This window comes from Ictidomys tridecemlineatus, chromosome 12 (assembly GCF_052094955.1).
Source record: "Ictidomys tridecemlineatus isolate mIctTri1 chromosome 12, mIctTri1.hap1, whole genome shotgun sequence".
Classification (NCBI taxonomy): Eukaryota; Metazoa; Chordata; class Mammalia; order Rodentia; family Sciuridae; genus Ictidomys; species Ictidomys tridecemlineatus.
Genome location: NC_135488.1, coordinates 22,522,076 through 22,538,039, shown reverse-complemented (window position 1 = coordinate 22,538,039; position 15,964 = coordinate 22,522,076). Strand labels below are relative to the sequence as shown.

The window sequence follows — 15,964 nt, the reverse complement described above, 5'->3', positions numbered from 1 at the left end:
GATCTTGACATATCGTACATTTGAATCAAATGGGGTATAATTTCTCATTTTTCAGAGTGTACAGGTTGCAGAATCACTTTGGTTATACAGACACATATATGCATACAGCAATACTAGTGTTTATTTTATTCTGCTGCCCTTTTTAACACCCCTTCCCCACCCCTCCCCTCCCATCACTTTTTTCTACCCAATCTAATGTGACACATTTCTTTTTTTTTTCCTCTCACATCATCATACATGTATTTTGTATAACGATGAGGGTCTCCTTCCATCTTCCATGCAATTCCCCTTCTCCCTCCCATTCCCTCCCACCCAATCAACAAATGGGCCAAGGACCTGAACAATCTGCAGTAAAATTTAAGGTCTGGTGTTGTGATACCTCTTGCTTTACTTTTCTTGCTATGGATTTCTTTGGCTATTCTGAGTGATTGACTCAAATTTTTAAGAAGTTTTGGAATGGAACATATAGTTCGGAGATTAGTTCTAAAAAGAACAGTAGCCCTTGGAGTTATGCACTGCATGCCTTCTGCTACCACACATGGAGGTCCTGGTAGTATTAGTAAAACGTCAGTATCTATGTCCTCAAGTCATGGAATGGTTTAGGGTCAGGACAATGAATCCAAAGGGTATATGCAGAACAAACATGCAGAAGCTTCAGAGAACATGAGTGGTAGGAAGACAAATGCAGATCACCTGCTAACTATATATCAGGCATTAAGGAAGAAGATGTTGGATATATCCAGAAATCCTCTGGCTATGATAGGAAGGAAAACAGTTCCAAAAATCAAGATTTCTAAGAAGGAGTGCCAGAAGACTGGAACTGTCAGATGACCCTGATGTCTTCTGCTGCTAGAAGACCAATTATTTCTAACTTTCTTCCTTCTCTGTCCTTAATAATAATAATAACCATTACTATCACAAGATGTTTTCTATTTGTCAAAAACCAGTCTAAGGGATTTAAATATTGTTACATGGATGAGGAAATAGAGCCTAGGACACCTGCTTCAGAGACTGTGTTCCTAAACACTACCCTATATCTTCCTTAGAGGACAGGCAGCAGGGGAAGGCCCCAGCCTGAGGAGAGATACCAAGTCAGAGTTGAGAAGGAGTTTGTACCCTCCCCCACATGGACAAAGAACCTGACAGCAGTCAACCAAAAAGGTCAGGAGGAAAGCAGCTGTCATCCCATCTTCTGTTTCATTTTGAACGTCCTCAAATTCTATAAAGCTCCAATCACAAAAATTATTCCACCCTGAGCCCTACAGAAGGAGGACTCTCCCATGCTGAGCTGCTGAGCCACAAATTCTCAGTTCCAAAGGTGCCTCTGCAGAAGCTGGTGCCAACAGCACACACCTCACATTGTCCACAGGAGATTCAGCAAGGAAGGCTGTGAAATGTAGTTGTCATTCAAGTGGGGGAACCCCTAGCCCTACCAAGCTTTGTAAATATAGGGCTTAACTACTAAGGCTCTCTACAGAGAGGCCATTCACTTGGTTAAAGCCAGTAGTCCCAGAGGCACAGGGATCTTGGAGATATCAATATTAGAGTACCATTTTGGGTACCTAGAGTGGATTCAACCTTTAAAAGACTTGGGAATAGAAAGTATTCCAGTGTTACTGATGACTTGACCAAAGTCTCCCAGGACCATTACAGGTCCTGTTGTCCACTGAGGCTGACTCCTTCAACCTCTCTGGTTACCTAATCCAGGCATCATACAGAACCAGCTCTATCCAAGCACTGTTGATCTGAGCATAAAATGGGCTTCTTTGTAAGTCCATCTTTGGGGAAAAAAAACTTTATCCAGTAGAATTATTTGTGTATTTTCTTTTCACAACATACACCAACAGGGAACAGCTTTTAGCAAATCCATTCATGGGCCCTTGATCTTTATGTACTCTGACAGATAATCACTCGATTAAGTTAATAACCATAAGAAGAAGAGACCAGAAGCACAATTAGTCCAAAGCCTTGATTTTTCAAAAGTGAGAGTCTTAAGGCCTAGAAAAGGGAAGGAGCTCCCTAGGGTCACATAGCTAGTGTTATTATGGGAAGCAAACTCAAGGTCATGGATTAGGTTTCTAAGAAAGAGTACTAGAGCTGAATTGTCTCATGACCATTTGCTATTCCAGAGTCATCTGCCAGGAGGAGGCTGACTAACTTCTCATCTCTCTCCATCTCTGTCCTCAATAATAACGTTCAGGATTTTTGCTAGGTTATACTGTATTGGCCACAGACAAGCCATGGATCACAATCCTAAACGTGCCTTGCAAGGTACTGGCTAGGAAAGCTATACCTTAACTGGCAAGAACATATTCTCTTATTATCAGAACTGATAAAATGAACATGAAGAAGATGTACCCTTACATCATTTATTATAAGCAAGAGTTTATTTTCACTTAAGAAAAACACAGTGTAACTTTGAAATTATGACATATAGTTCTTTATTTCTTCAATTCCCCAATTTTCCAATTACTTAAAAATAAGCTTTGATCATCCTAAATTACAGCAACTTCCATTTTTGTGAGCTCCTGAGCTAACTATTCTTGCCTGGGACTAGTAAGGAGGATGGTAGGGTAAGGCTCTTTAAAGGAGGTGAAAACATAAATATCTGTAAATATAGGCATGCTTTTAGGAAATAAAAACCTTTGAGTGAAATAAGGTTTTTTCCTAAAGGTAAAATCATGGGCATACATTCTGGGTATTTTCCTTCAATTTTCTCAATGCCAAGATTTTAGCAACTTCGAATATTTTAGAGTTAGGAGGTCCTTTCTCTACTATCCAGTCTTATAATTTACAACTTCAGAGAGGGACAAAAATAGCTGTCAACTTTCTTTACTTACTATAATAGTTTTGTCTTCATGCTAAGTCAGAGTTTGGCAAACTGTAGTCAATGAATCAGATGAGGCTGGTCACTATTTAGTCTTACATTTTTTAAATGGAAAAAGAAATTAAAATAAGACTACTACATTGCTCATAATTCTAAAGGTTTTGTAAAACTCTGCTGTATACCCATCCGGTCCTGGGATTTTCTTAGTTGGCAGTCTTTTGAAGGTTTCTTCTATTTCCTCAATTGATATTGGTCTGTTTAGGTTGTCTATATCCTCCTGACTCAATCTGGGCAGATCATATGACTTAAGAAATTTATCGATGTCTTCACTGTCTTCTATTTTATTGGAGTATAAGGATTCAAAATAATTTCTAATTATTTTCTGTATTTCTGAAGTGTCTGTTGTGATATTGCCTTTTTTCATCCTGTATGCTAGTAATTTGAGTTCTCTCTCTTCTTCTCTTCGTTAGCATGGCTAAGGGTCTGTTGATTTTATTTATTTTTTCAAAGAACTAACTTTTAGTTTTGTCAATTTTTTCAACTGTTTCTTTTGTTTCAATTTCATTAATTTCAGCTCTGATTTTAATTATTTCTTGCCTTCTACTTCTTTTGATGTTGTTTTGCTCTTCTTTTTCTAGGATTTTGAGATGAAGTATGAGATCATTTATTTGTTGGTTTTTTCTTTTTTTAAGGAATGAACTCCAAGCAATGAATTTTCCTTAGAACTGCTTTCAATGTGTCCCATAGATTCCGATATGTTGTGTCTGTGTTTTCATTTATCTCTAAGAATTTTTAAATTTCCTCCTTGATGTCTTCTATAACCTATTGATCATTCAGTAACCTATTGTTCATTTTCCAAGTGATGCATGATTTTTCCTTCCTTCTTTTATCATTGATTTTCAGTTTCATTCCATTATGATCAGATAAGATGCATGGTATTATCTCTACTCCTTTATATTGTCTAAGAGTTGCCATGTGACATAATATATGATCTGTTTTTGAGAAGGATCCATGTGCTGCTGAGAAAAAAGTGTAACTGCTTGATGTTGGGTGGTATATTCTATATATGTCAATTAAGTCTAGGTTATTAATTGTGTTATTGAGTTCTATAGTTTCCTTATTCAACTTTTGTTTGGAAGATATGTCCAGTGGTGAGAGAGGTGTGTTGAAGTCTCCCATGATTATTGTATGGTGGTCTATTAGACTCTTGAACTTGAGAAGAGTTTGCTTGATGAAAATAGCTGCACCATTGTTTGGGGCATATATATTTATGATTGTTATGTCTTGTTGGTGTATGGTTCCCTTTAGCAGTATGTAGTGTCCCTCTTTATCCCTTTTGATTAACTTTGGCTTGAAATCTATTTTATTTGATATGACACTACTGCTTGTTTCCGAAGTCCATATGAGTGATATGACTTTTCCCAACCTTTCACCTTCAGTCTGTGTATGTCTTTTCCTATCAAATGCGTCTCCTGTAGGCAGAATATTGTTGGGTCTTGTTTTGTGATCCATTCTACTAGCCTGTGTCTCTTAATTGGTGAGTTTAAGCCATTAACATTTAGGGTTATTATTGAGATATGGGTTGTTCTTCCAGCCATATTTGTTTATTTATGTTACTAAACATGGTTTGTTTTTCTCTTTGATTATTTTTCCCCCCTTTACTGTCCTACCTCCCACTGTTGGTTTTCATTGTTATTTTCCATTTCCTTTTCCTGTAATGTTTTGCCGAGGATGTTTTGAACAGATGGTTTTCTAGCTGCAAATTCTTTTAACTTTTGTTTATCGTGGAAGGTTTTAATTTCATCTTTCATCCTGAAGCTTAATTTTGCTGGATACACGATTCTTGGTTGGAACCCATTTTTTTTCAGTGTTTGAAATATGTTATTCCAGGATCTTCTAGCTTTCAGAGTCTGTGTTGAAAGATCAGCTGTTATCCTGATTGGTTTACCCCTAAATGTAATATGTTTCCTTTCTCTTGTAGCTTTTAAAATTCTCTCCTTATTCTGTACATTGGGCATCTAGGTGTGGATCTCTTATGATTTTGCACATTCGGCGTCCTGTAGGCTTCTAGGATTTGGGATTCTGTCTCATTCTTCAAGTCTGGGAAGTTTTCTCATATTATTTCATTGAATAGATTGCTCATTCCTTTGGCTTGGACTTCTATACCTTCATCTGTTATGACAGATGCTGCCACAGGGAAGCAAATCAGAGTTTAAGAGAATGTTAGACATCTTAAATGGAGCACAGGTAGTTTGTGGGTTTGGCAATTGATAATAAATAGGTAAATTAAGCACCCACTTGGATATGGGGTAATGAATGGTGGTTACATGAAAGAAGTTAAAATGTCACATGGAACATTAAAATATTTTCAAATTCTTAAGTTTTCTATCACCAAAGTTAAGAAAATGCAACTATTAGGAATGTATACACACTTACTTGAGAACCATGGAATGAGAATAATTGAATAAGCAGGTCACAGAGACATGAATAAAACAGCACCTGGGAAAGGTTGGCAGGAAGATCCAGGCTGATCCAACAGTGAGGCTTTTAATCATTTCCTACAAGGCAAGAAGTAGTTGTGCCTGTCCCCCAACTTCCTTGCTTAAAGGAAGATACCCCATGTATTCAGAAAGTTTGGTAGTGTTTTCAAAATATAATATTAGCAAAGGTGTGGTTACTAGAAGGATGGTGAAAAAAAAAGAAAAGAAAGTATTAGGTTGAGATTATTCTATCATTGACCATTATCATTCTTACCATTATTTTGCTAATCTACTTGAGCACTGCCTTTAATACAAATAGTCTGGAAATATACTATAAACACATAGTCAAAAGGAAGCTTGTCTTCATGAAATTTTAGGCCAGGCAGAAAGATGCCATTGAAGATCATCATCTGTGGGACTCCCATCCCTCTCACAGCTTTATACAAGCAGTTGAGTATCTCAGTCCCATGAGCCACATCTTTGTCACCACACTCCATGAAGGATACACAATTGGCATGGTGGGCACCCATTTGCCCACTCAGAGATGTGTGCTACTCTAAACATGTTGGCTGCACTTTTATTCCTTTGCTCCCATTCGAGAGACATCTCTGGAATCTAAGTAAGAGTGACATCATTAAAAAGAGATCTTGTTAGTAATGCATTACTTGCTATGAAACTCAAGAGATGACTAGCATTCTTCACAATACAGCTAGGAACTATGGGTTTAGCCTGTTTCAATGTGGGCGTGATAGGGAATTCAGTAGTTTCTGGGTCTTTTTTTTTTTTAACACCTCTGATAGCCAAAAGTTCTTTCTATATTGAGCCAGAATCTGTCTACCCATGGTTTCTACCCATTAATCCCAGTTTTCCCACTTGGGGTTCAACCCCTCTCCAACTCAAAGACACTGTCCTATCAGCCTTTCCCCTCATCCCACTCTACCAGCAATCATCACCTTCTCACTCTCACTTGCAAGGACAGTCTTCTTGTTCTTTCTCAACATCCTGCTTTTATTAAAACTTGAGGCTGCCCCTTAAGAAGAATTCTGTTTACCAAAGGGCCTAGAAACATGTTTCTAACCATAGAACCTCTTCTAGTTAAAACATAGAGAATTTCCATTACAAAAAAATAACAATAAATAACAATAAATCCCTTGGCTAGGAATTCTGCATTATCCATACTTTCAGAGACAAGAGAAAAATTCAAGTAGTCTCTCCTCTAGGAAGCTTCCACTGATCTATCCAATTGAGTTAGGCATCTATCCTAGATCTACAGAGGTTTTCCCCATGGCACTAAGAACTATGTCCTATTTGCTACAAATTTATGTGTCTTTTTTTCCCCTCCAAATTGGCAGCCTCTTTCAAGCAGTAACTGAGCCTCATTTATCTCTGTACTTGGTACCCAGTATAATGCCTGACACATTATCATTTACAGATTTTCCAAGTGAATTAATAAACATAATAACACAACAAAAAAACACAGAATCATTACAGTAACTAATAAAATCTGAGAAGGAATCAGAGAGCCCTCAAATTCTAGAAGTTTCATTTTTAAAAAATCTATAGCTTTTCAAGGAACAAACCCACCCAGTGTCTGTACCATAGTAATGAATTTTGCCTGTGTTTAATGAAGCTTGTAAGCAACAGATAACATTTAAGCCTAAAACAGAACCAATTTCATTCAAGGTACTTAAGAGGAGGAGACAGATCATTATGGAAAGGGTTCCTGCAGAGCAACATAGCCATAGGCTCCCCCAAATTAGCTCAGGGAGGGTTAGGCTGGAAGGCTGGGAGACATGAGGGGATCTGACTGCATCTTAGCAGGAAAGTGTGGGGCAGCAATTAAAGAAGCAACCTCCAGGAATATCTACCTCTCTCTCCCAGTAGCAGCGATGCCTAATGCAGACCTCTAATTTATTTTGTTTTGTTGTCTAATTGCACATCTGAGAATACAGCTGAACAAAGGGCTCTCTACCTCAACTGTTTGATGATCAGAAAACCAATTGAGGGTAGACAATTCTTCTGAAGACCTGGGAACGTTGAGCTAAAATATTATAATATACAAATTAACCGGAAAGAAAAGATTTGAGATTCTAAATCCAAAGCAAGTACTTTTCAATTAGTGCAAATCTTATAGCTTAAGTAAATCAATTATGTGTAGAGTCCAAAATTTGAAAGAGTCACAGATGAGACAAAGGATGCATGAAATAAGATGAAATAAAATAATTTCGACACTGAACTGAAATCTAAATCTCTGAATTTACTTAGATAAAACCCTAAATGCAAAATCATTAGTAGGTCCTTTAAATAATTAGAGGTTTATTTTGTTGCAGGAACTCTGGATTTTAAAAATAAAACCTTCAGAAACTTTATATAATCGATCATGTGGGATTAGGCCCCAACTTCCTTAATAAGAGAAATGAATCCTACATTTCATCTTCATCCTCTAGGGACACCTGTACTTGCCTAAATAAAATACTTGTAAGATTCTCTTTTATTTTAATTAGCTTGTAAGACTCACATAGGTTTCATAGCAAAATAAGTCTCCAAAAAGGTCTAATGAATTGCTTGTTGATAAACTCTATTCTTCAGATTTGCTTTTCTTTTTAGACTCACTGAAGAAACAAAAATTTTGTCTTCACATAGTCAGTGAGCTATGTGACTTATTTGCTTTAGTCCTGCAAGATGCTGAAATCAAGACCAACTTCCAACACTTGGTACTTAGTTTCAAACTTCTAAATCCCTGCCTAATCTGTCATAATGGCACAGCCCTGGCCATGTGGTACTCAGGAAGAGAATCAAAGGATAAAAGGAGGACTAAGCAAGACTGGGCACAGAGTGAGGCTGAGCCTAACACAGCCCTGTGGCTGTTCCTAGAAGGGGTAAGAACTCCACTATTAGGAGTGGAGAAGTCAAGACATTCTGGGAATGTGTGTCAGTGTTTAGAGACTTAGATGCTGTAGAAGGATGGGCAGAATACTATTCCCAGAACTATAAATATCAGTGGTTGACAGCTTTGCCTGAAGATAGGTGGTATTAATAAGATGAAAAAAAGGGACCAACACAGACATTTTAGTCCCTGCTGATTAATAAACAAAACAAAACAAAACAAAACAAAAAAAAAAACACAAATAACTCAATCCATAAATGGGACCAAGGACCTGAACAGACACTTCTCAAAAGAGGATATACAATCAATTAACAAATATATGGAAAAATGTTCATCATTTCTAGCAATTAGAGAAATGCAAATCAAAATTACTCTAAGATATCACTAAAGTCAGAATAGCAGCTATTATGAAAACAAACAATAAATGTTGGTGAGGATGTGGGGAAAAAGGCATACTCATACATTGCTGGTGGGACTGCAAATTAGTATAGCCAATATGGAAAGCAGTATTTTCCAGTATTCCTTGGAAAACTGGGAATGGAGCCACCATTTAACTCAACTAACCCACTCCTTAGTCTATACCCAAAGGACTTAAAAACAGCATAACCCATTTGAATCAAATGTATGATATGTCAAGATCATTGTATTGTCTTGAGCAACTAATAAAAAAAATGAGGCTTCTTACAATAGAGATTAAATGAGAAAAAAATTTAAAGATGTGTTTATTGTAAATCTTTATTGTACCAATAAGCCTGATAGTCCTTCAATGTAAAATTTTCTCCCAGCATCTAGTAATGAATAATGACTTGTATGTTCTTCTGATACCAAATAAAAACAATGAGTTAACCTCTTAATAGAATTTGAAAAAACAACAACAGCATACTACAGGGACACAGCCACATCAACGTTTATAGCAGCACAATTTACAATAGCTTAACTGTGGAACCAACCAAGATGCCCTTCAATAGATGAATAGATTTTAAAATGTGGTATATATACACAATGGAATATTATTCAGCAATAAAAGAGAATAAAATCATGGCATTTGCAGGTAAATGGATGGCGTTGGAGAAAATAATGCTAAGTAAAGTTAACCAATTCCAAAAAAACAAATGCCAAATGTTTTCTCTGATATAAGGTGACTGACCCATACTGGGGTAGGGAGGTGGAGCATGGGAGAAATAGACAAAATCTAGATAGGGCAGAGGGGTGGGAGGGGAAGGGAGGGGGCGGGGGTTAGCAATGATGGTGGAATGTGATGGACACCATTATCCAAAGTACAGGTACAGAGACATGAATTGGTGTGAATATACTTTATATACAAACAGAGACATGAAAAATTGTGTTCTATATGTGTAATAAGAATTGTAATGTATTCCACTGTCATGTATTTAAAAAATAAAATCAATTAAATATTAAAAAAGACTTTACAAACAAAAAATATCAAAACTGAGACAGTCACTGGAAATGATGTGGACAAAATGAAAAAAAGTTAAATCTATCTCTCAGGCCTCTAAAATATTTCTGATATAGGCAAATCAGAATATAAAGAAAAAATGCTTTTTTATAAAAATGTACAGAAACAAAATTCTTAATTATGCTTAAATGTATTTTCCAGGTATTATACAGGCTTGGGATAACCTTTATCAAGTACAGGATTTGTACTCCCAGATCCATCACCATCAACAATTGAAAACCCAAGATATTTGCACAATTCAATACACACTCTTCATCATAAGCCTAAATACCACTTGCTATGAATAGCCTCAAAGTGAAAGAGAAAATACAGCTTATACCCCAGGAAAAATGAAATGAGACATTTTATTCATTACCTCTACCTTTATTTATTGAGAACCTGTGATCTTTTAGGCAGAACCTTAAATTAATTATATTAGTCTTAATCCTTAATAAAAATTTTCCAAGTGGGTATAAGTATTCTCATGTTATATATTTACACACTCTGAGCAATAAATGTACTTTGCAACAAGCGGTGGAAATGGAGTTGGAGCCAAGGCAGATATGCTCCAAAACTGCATTCTGTCCATACTACCCTGCTGGATCTGGATGGCACCATCCTGTCAGAAAGTCCTCTACAGTCAGAAAGTGACTCAGCCTTCAGCTTCTCCCAAAAACATTTGGGACATCTTTCTCCAACTTCTCCACTTTTCTTCCCACCTTACCCTCATTCAACCATCAGCTCCACATAATCCTTATGTAGAAAAGAGATGATAGGACCTACTAGGAGTAGAGCATTATGACACTCTACTTTTCACTGAGCACAGCACTGAGGGATGATAGGATACTTAAAATCTCCTATTTTGGAATACACTTCAAAAGGACAATATCTTTGAAAACAATGAAATTTGTTCTCAGATATCAGTAGAGAGAAGCTCCCCCTGGCCATCTAATGGTGGAAAACTTATGGCAAAGGAAACTCATGGTGGTGGGGACTTACCCTCTCCATCTCTTTGAAGTCATCTTCTAGCTTGGTTCCTTCAGCTCCTCCAACCTTCTCACTTACTTTCTGCAGGGGGAAAAAAAACAAGAAAATTAATATAGTTTCTTTTACAAAGATGTAATTAAGCACTTTCAGAAACATCATTTTGTCATCAAAGGTTCAAAAAATTTTTAAAAATAAAGAAACATCATTTAATGCACTCTCACAATCATTTTCAGAATTAGGTGGATAGTCCCATTTTCATAGTAAGAAACTGTGGTTCAGAGGGTTTAAAAACAACCTTCTGTGGGTATTGAAGCAAGTTTTTAAACTTCTATCTTCCTATTTCAATGCTGGTGCTCTTTCTGCTACATAAATCATCATACAAATATACCTAATCACTAACATTTTCCTTATGGAAGTTCTAAGGAGCAGTATCGTATAATAGTCATTTCCCTCCAATAATGGCTCTTAAATGCTATCTAGGTAGAAAATTGCTACTCCTTCAACTTATTCCTCAGTGGGCTATTGAACAGATAATCACAAGTATTTATCAAACTATTAAACAACAAAAAAAAGAAATCAGTCTACTTGATCTTCAGATAAAAGGACTTGAATACCTATCTTTCACAGCTCCCTGTAGCTCTCTACACATCCAGAAGGCAAACTATATGGAAAGATAGTAAAGGTATTTCTTTGCAACCAATCACTTCCTATTATCATACATTTTATATTTATAAATTAACACATGCACATTATCATTTTCCACGTGTAATTTATGTTCACAAAAAATAAGCTGATATTTTCTGAAATAATTATTCAAATTAAGGATAATAAAAAATACTCTGATTTCACTGAAGATAGGAAAGAAAGTTGAATACTGATTACACAGGACTTCATTTTCCCTTAAAATACCCTAAGTGTAAAGGTAGTTAGAAGTATTTCCCTAAGATGTCATTATATTACATAGCTATCTCACACTGATAACCAATTATGTTCTTAATTTCCTTCACTGGCTGTTGGGCTGAGAGTCACTGTGGAGGATCCCCACCATGACTAAGGAACAGTAATGTCAGCAGCAACTTGGGTTATCCTAGTAAGCTTGGCTCATCTCTTTCTAAAGAGGCCTCTGATATCTAGCTCCAGCTCCTGCCAAGGAAGCTCTGATAAATGATTTTTGGAGCTGGAGGTGTCTTTCTTACCCTCACTTTCTCTCTACCCTTCTTACCTTCTTTCTGCCATAGGAAAACCTTCAGAATAAACTACTTTTGGGAAAGCTGAGACTTGGATTTCTATCACTCTGAATATCAGATGCCATCCCTTCCCCTCCCTTACCCCTAATAATAACAGAAGGAATAAAGTGTAGGGGCTGAGCACGGGAACTGACTCCTCTACTCTGCTACGTACATGGAGTTGTTATGAAAATTATGTGGCATAATAACCAAAAGAACCTATATCTGAACCCACAATGTATAGAGCAAATCGTAGCTCTCGTCTCTCACCAATAAAGCTTGTAGTTGTTTGTGGTATTTTGGTTTTTCTATCAGTTTATTTAACTGTCATTTCACACTTAAGGAAAAGTGCTAGTTTCTTCTCCAACACAATTCAATCTTAGGTTAGGTAAAGGTCTATGATTCAAACTGAAAGGTTAATGAAAACAATATTAATATCTTTAAGTTGTATCACTGACACATACTTTCATTTGTAATTTACCATTTAATGTGTTCCCCAAGAACTATGTAGAATAAACTTATGCAAACTGAGGATTGCATAAATTAAATTACTTGCCAGTTATAGACATTTTTAGCTAGGCAGAGGTGGAACCAGGACCTGAACCTTAGTTTTTCCACATCAACTCGCAGGATTTTTCAGATTCACATCACATCATTGAAGAGCTGTCCTTGGTGCTGTCCTTCTCTGCCTGCTGTTCAATCAGAACACCAGATGGGCAGATACAGATTCCCTGCCTTAACTTTCTGTATTCAACATCAGCCTCTTTCCCTGTGCCCTGAATAAGCTGATTACCAATTCTTTAAGCAGTCTTCACAGATCCAAGATTTGTCTGGCATCGATCTTACTAATGGGATCTAGCTCAGCAGCTAGTTTTTTGTTTTGTTTTGTTTTGTATTTTTATACCTGCATCCTAAAGGATTTTTGCCAAACATAAAATGGAAGGGAGAGATGGAAGAGGTTCTGAACTAGAATCCAGTTTAGAATCTGCCAGTGGAATTCCAAGTGCCAGGACTTGATCTACAAGTTCATGTTCAAATTATAGAAAGTTAGGAATAGAAGAGAGAGACCTTAAAGGTTATTAATACCAAAATTTCCCTATGATCAAATTTTTACTGTGCCACACTAATTTCCTCTCTCACATCTGCTCAATGAAAAGAGTTTCAATTCACATTACTCTTCATTGTATTCTTTTTTATTAGAGCTTTATAGTTATGAATAATAGTTGGGTTCATCCCAACAAATTCATATATGCATGGAAGTCAATTTGAGTTTTCATCTTGTTCTTGAAGTACATGGTTTACTCTTAAATTTGGGCTGTGAAAATTAAATCTTGTTGAACTTTCACAATAAATACATATTTGCTACACAATTTCAGTTGTCATCTCCATTTTATAGAACTGTCTCCATGATCAAGAAACTCACTATATCCTAAAGTGCCACAGTCTGGCTGGGCACAGCATCATGAGCCACTCAAGCAGAAACAAACTTTATTTTTGAAAATGCCGCCAATACCCCGTACACGTCTGGGAAGAAGCCGATCCCCACACGCGGGGACCTGTTCCTCCCCCGGAATTCCCTCCTACTGTACTTCCCCAACCAATGGGAACTCTCCAGGAGTCCCTTAGCAGGCCGAGGTGAACAACAGGAGTCCAATATCCATATGAATGTAAATCTTAACATAATCATATCATCTCAATGGCTAGCTGGCGTCACCTTACAACCAAAAGTGCCATGCATCATATTACTTGGCTGTGGCTCTTAGCACTAAAGTTCTACTTTTGTCAAAGAGAATTATTACAGTTAGACACCGCACATGACTTGTGGATCAGACATTTAACTTTATTTGCAAAACGTATACAAAAAATCAGCCAGCTGAGAAATGCCACCATGTATAGAAATATTAGAGATTACCAGGGTAATCTTGGTATAATCACATTTTGACCACTCCTAGGGAATGAAACATGGCCCTCATCCAAATCCCAAGGGTCTGTGTCATAGTTTCATTACCACAGTGCTCAAAGGAGAATAATTTTAATTCCCTTCTTTCTGCAACCATCACAAACTCAGCACCACAGTAGCTGGCTTACTGTATCAAATGAGAAACTGGGATCATTAGGTTAGAACTGACAACTGGAAACACACTGAGGCAAATTCATCAGTCCACAGGCTTTAACGCTTTAGCTTACAAATGCATGCACAAAAAAATTACAAACAAACAAACAAAAACTGTGTGGGAAGAGAGGAAGAGAGAAAGAAAAGGGAGCACAACAGTGAGAATGAGAATGTAACATAATTTCTCTTCTCTATAAAAGCTGCCATTTGCTCTGAGAGAAACAGTTCACTAAACAAGGTGAACGATGCTAGCAGTTAGATACTGATCTGGCATGATTGGTTGGTTGATACAAAAATCCTTATCTAATTATGTTCCTAAGGGGAAAAAGGTATTACTGAAAATTACATCTACTTTGTTATCTGGGCTATTTTTCCAAGTCACAAAGGATCTAAATATATCAAGGCACTGAATAAAACATTGAGCTAAATAACAACTGACTCATTCCTTAGGAGTATGGCAAAGATCTTGTCCTCCTTTTATTTTAATACATTTCAAACTTTCTTTTGTTTTATGCATAAGAATCCATGTGAGGAATACAGGGTTCCTGAATCCATATGGAGGACCAGAGTTTTCTTTTTCTTACCTGATACTATTTATTTTGTTCTATTATTTTCCAGTGAGATGGTTTCCAAACCTAGGATTCCACAGTTCTGAATATATTGTGAATCATCTAGTAGTCCTTAAGTGCTTGCCATTTGATAAATTGATTACCTATTTGAACAAACTTCAGGCAAAGCATTTGTATAAAGCAAAACAGTAGAAATGAACCCATAGGTCTCTCAGAATCATCTACAAATCCTCCTGTATCACCTAAAATACCTCCAAAATTGAGGATTCAAGATGTTCAATGGCACCTTTAATACAACATTAAAAGCTTGAGGTTTTTATCTGCCATTACATTTCCCTTACACTGTCTTCCAACCAAACCTAAAATCTTATTCTTCATTGTATTCCTCACAAGAGGTACTCAGAAAAGATTTATGAAACCGAACAGCAATGTAGTTTTGTGAATATTGCCATTATGGTGACTGAAAGGTGCCATAGCTGGGAGAGTCTTTCAAAAGAGAAAATGAATAATACAATCAGCTGACCATCAATAGTCTTCATTTCAAGTCTGCAATAGTTGTTGCCTCATGCTATTTTTCCTCTATATACCAAGTAAGAAAAATGTCAAAGAGAGCCAACATCAAGACACATCTTAAATAAGTGACCACTGTTCCCAGCCTAAAGGATGCTGCACTGCTTTCCAGCAATGACTCATCCACCCCCGAGTTATCTGTCACCTCCAGGCTGTACTCTAGCTGCAGCTCTGATTCTCCTCAGCATTGTATTACATTTACTAAACCCTTTTAAGAACCAACTGCAGTATCTCCAACTAAGATTTCCTTGAAAATGACATCATCAGTGAAATTCAATAGACTTTACCAAATTCACTCCCACACTCCCAAATCTATAAAGTTATTTACCTCTGAACTTCCCTGTTTCTGCTCAGTTTTATCTCACACAGTTCATCACACAAATCCAGGTTTCCTTACTATCTACCAAATGCACTGTATTTATTTCCACCACTTTATACTTGGACCTATTTCCTTTTTGTATGCTTTGAATCCTAAAAATTGTCTTACATGTCTAGATATCACCTTTTCCATCATCTGTGAGTGCCCAGCCCACCTAGAAGTTATCAAACTTCCTATGCACTCTTAATGAGACTCATTATCTATCAGACTACCTTGAACTAAATACTTCAGGAGCAAAATTGCTGAAGAATTTTGCTCAGCTGAATTATAAAATGCTAAAGCAGGAATGACATTGAATGTGTTTTGAAAATGTCTGACATTGCAGTATCTAACAGTGATTACAATGCACAGCAGAAAAAAACAATTATCAATAAAGTATTCTAAGATAAAAATTGCATGTAAATTAAAGGAATGTGTTAATTATGAGTTAGCATTGGTTCTGTTTCTCCTTTATAAGTGTGTAACCTTCC

General features: G+C 36.7%; 1 protein-coding gene across 1 annotated transcript in view; it reads right to left on the bottom strand.

The window, feature by feature from the left end:
• LOC144369111 (endophilin-A1-like) overlaps positions 1-10,804 on the bottom strand; it is a 49,471-nt gene extending 38,667 nt beyond the window's left edge. The window contains exon 1 of the mRNA XM_078028175.1: positions 10,650-10,804. Coding sequence (XP_077884301.1) covers positions 10,650-10,796 — 147 coding nt within the window. The 5' untranslated portion in view covers positions 10,797-10,804. The remainder of the gene's footprint in view (positions 1-10,649) is intronic.
• Positions 10,805-15,964: the final 5,160 nt, after the last annotated feature.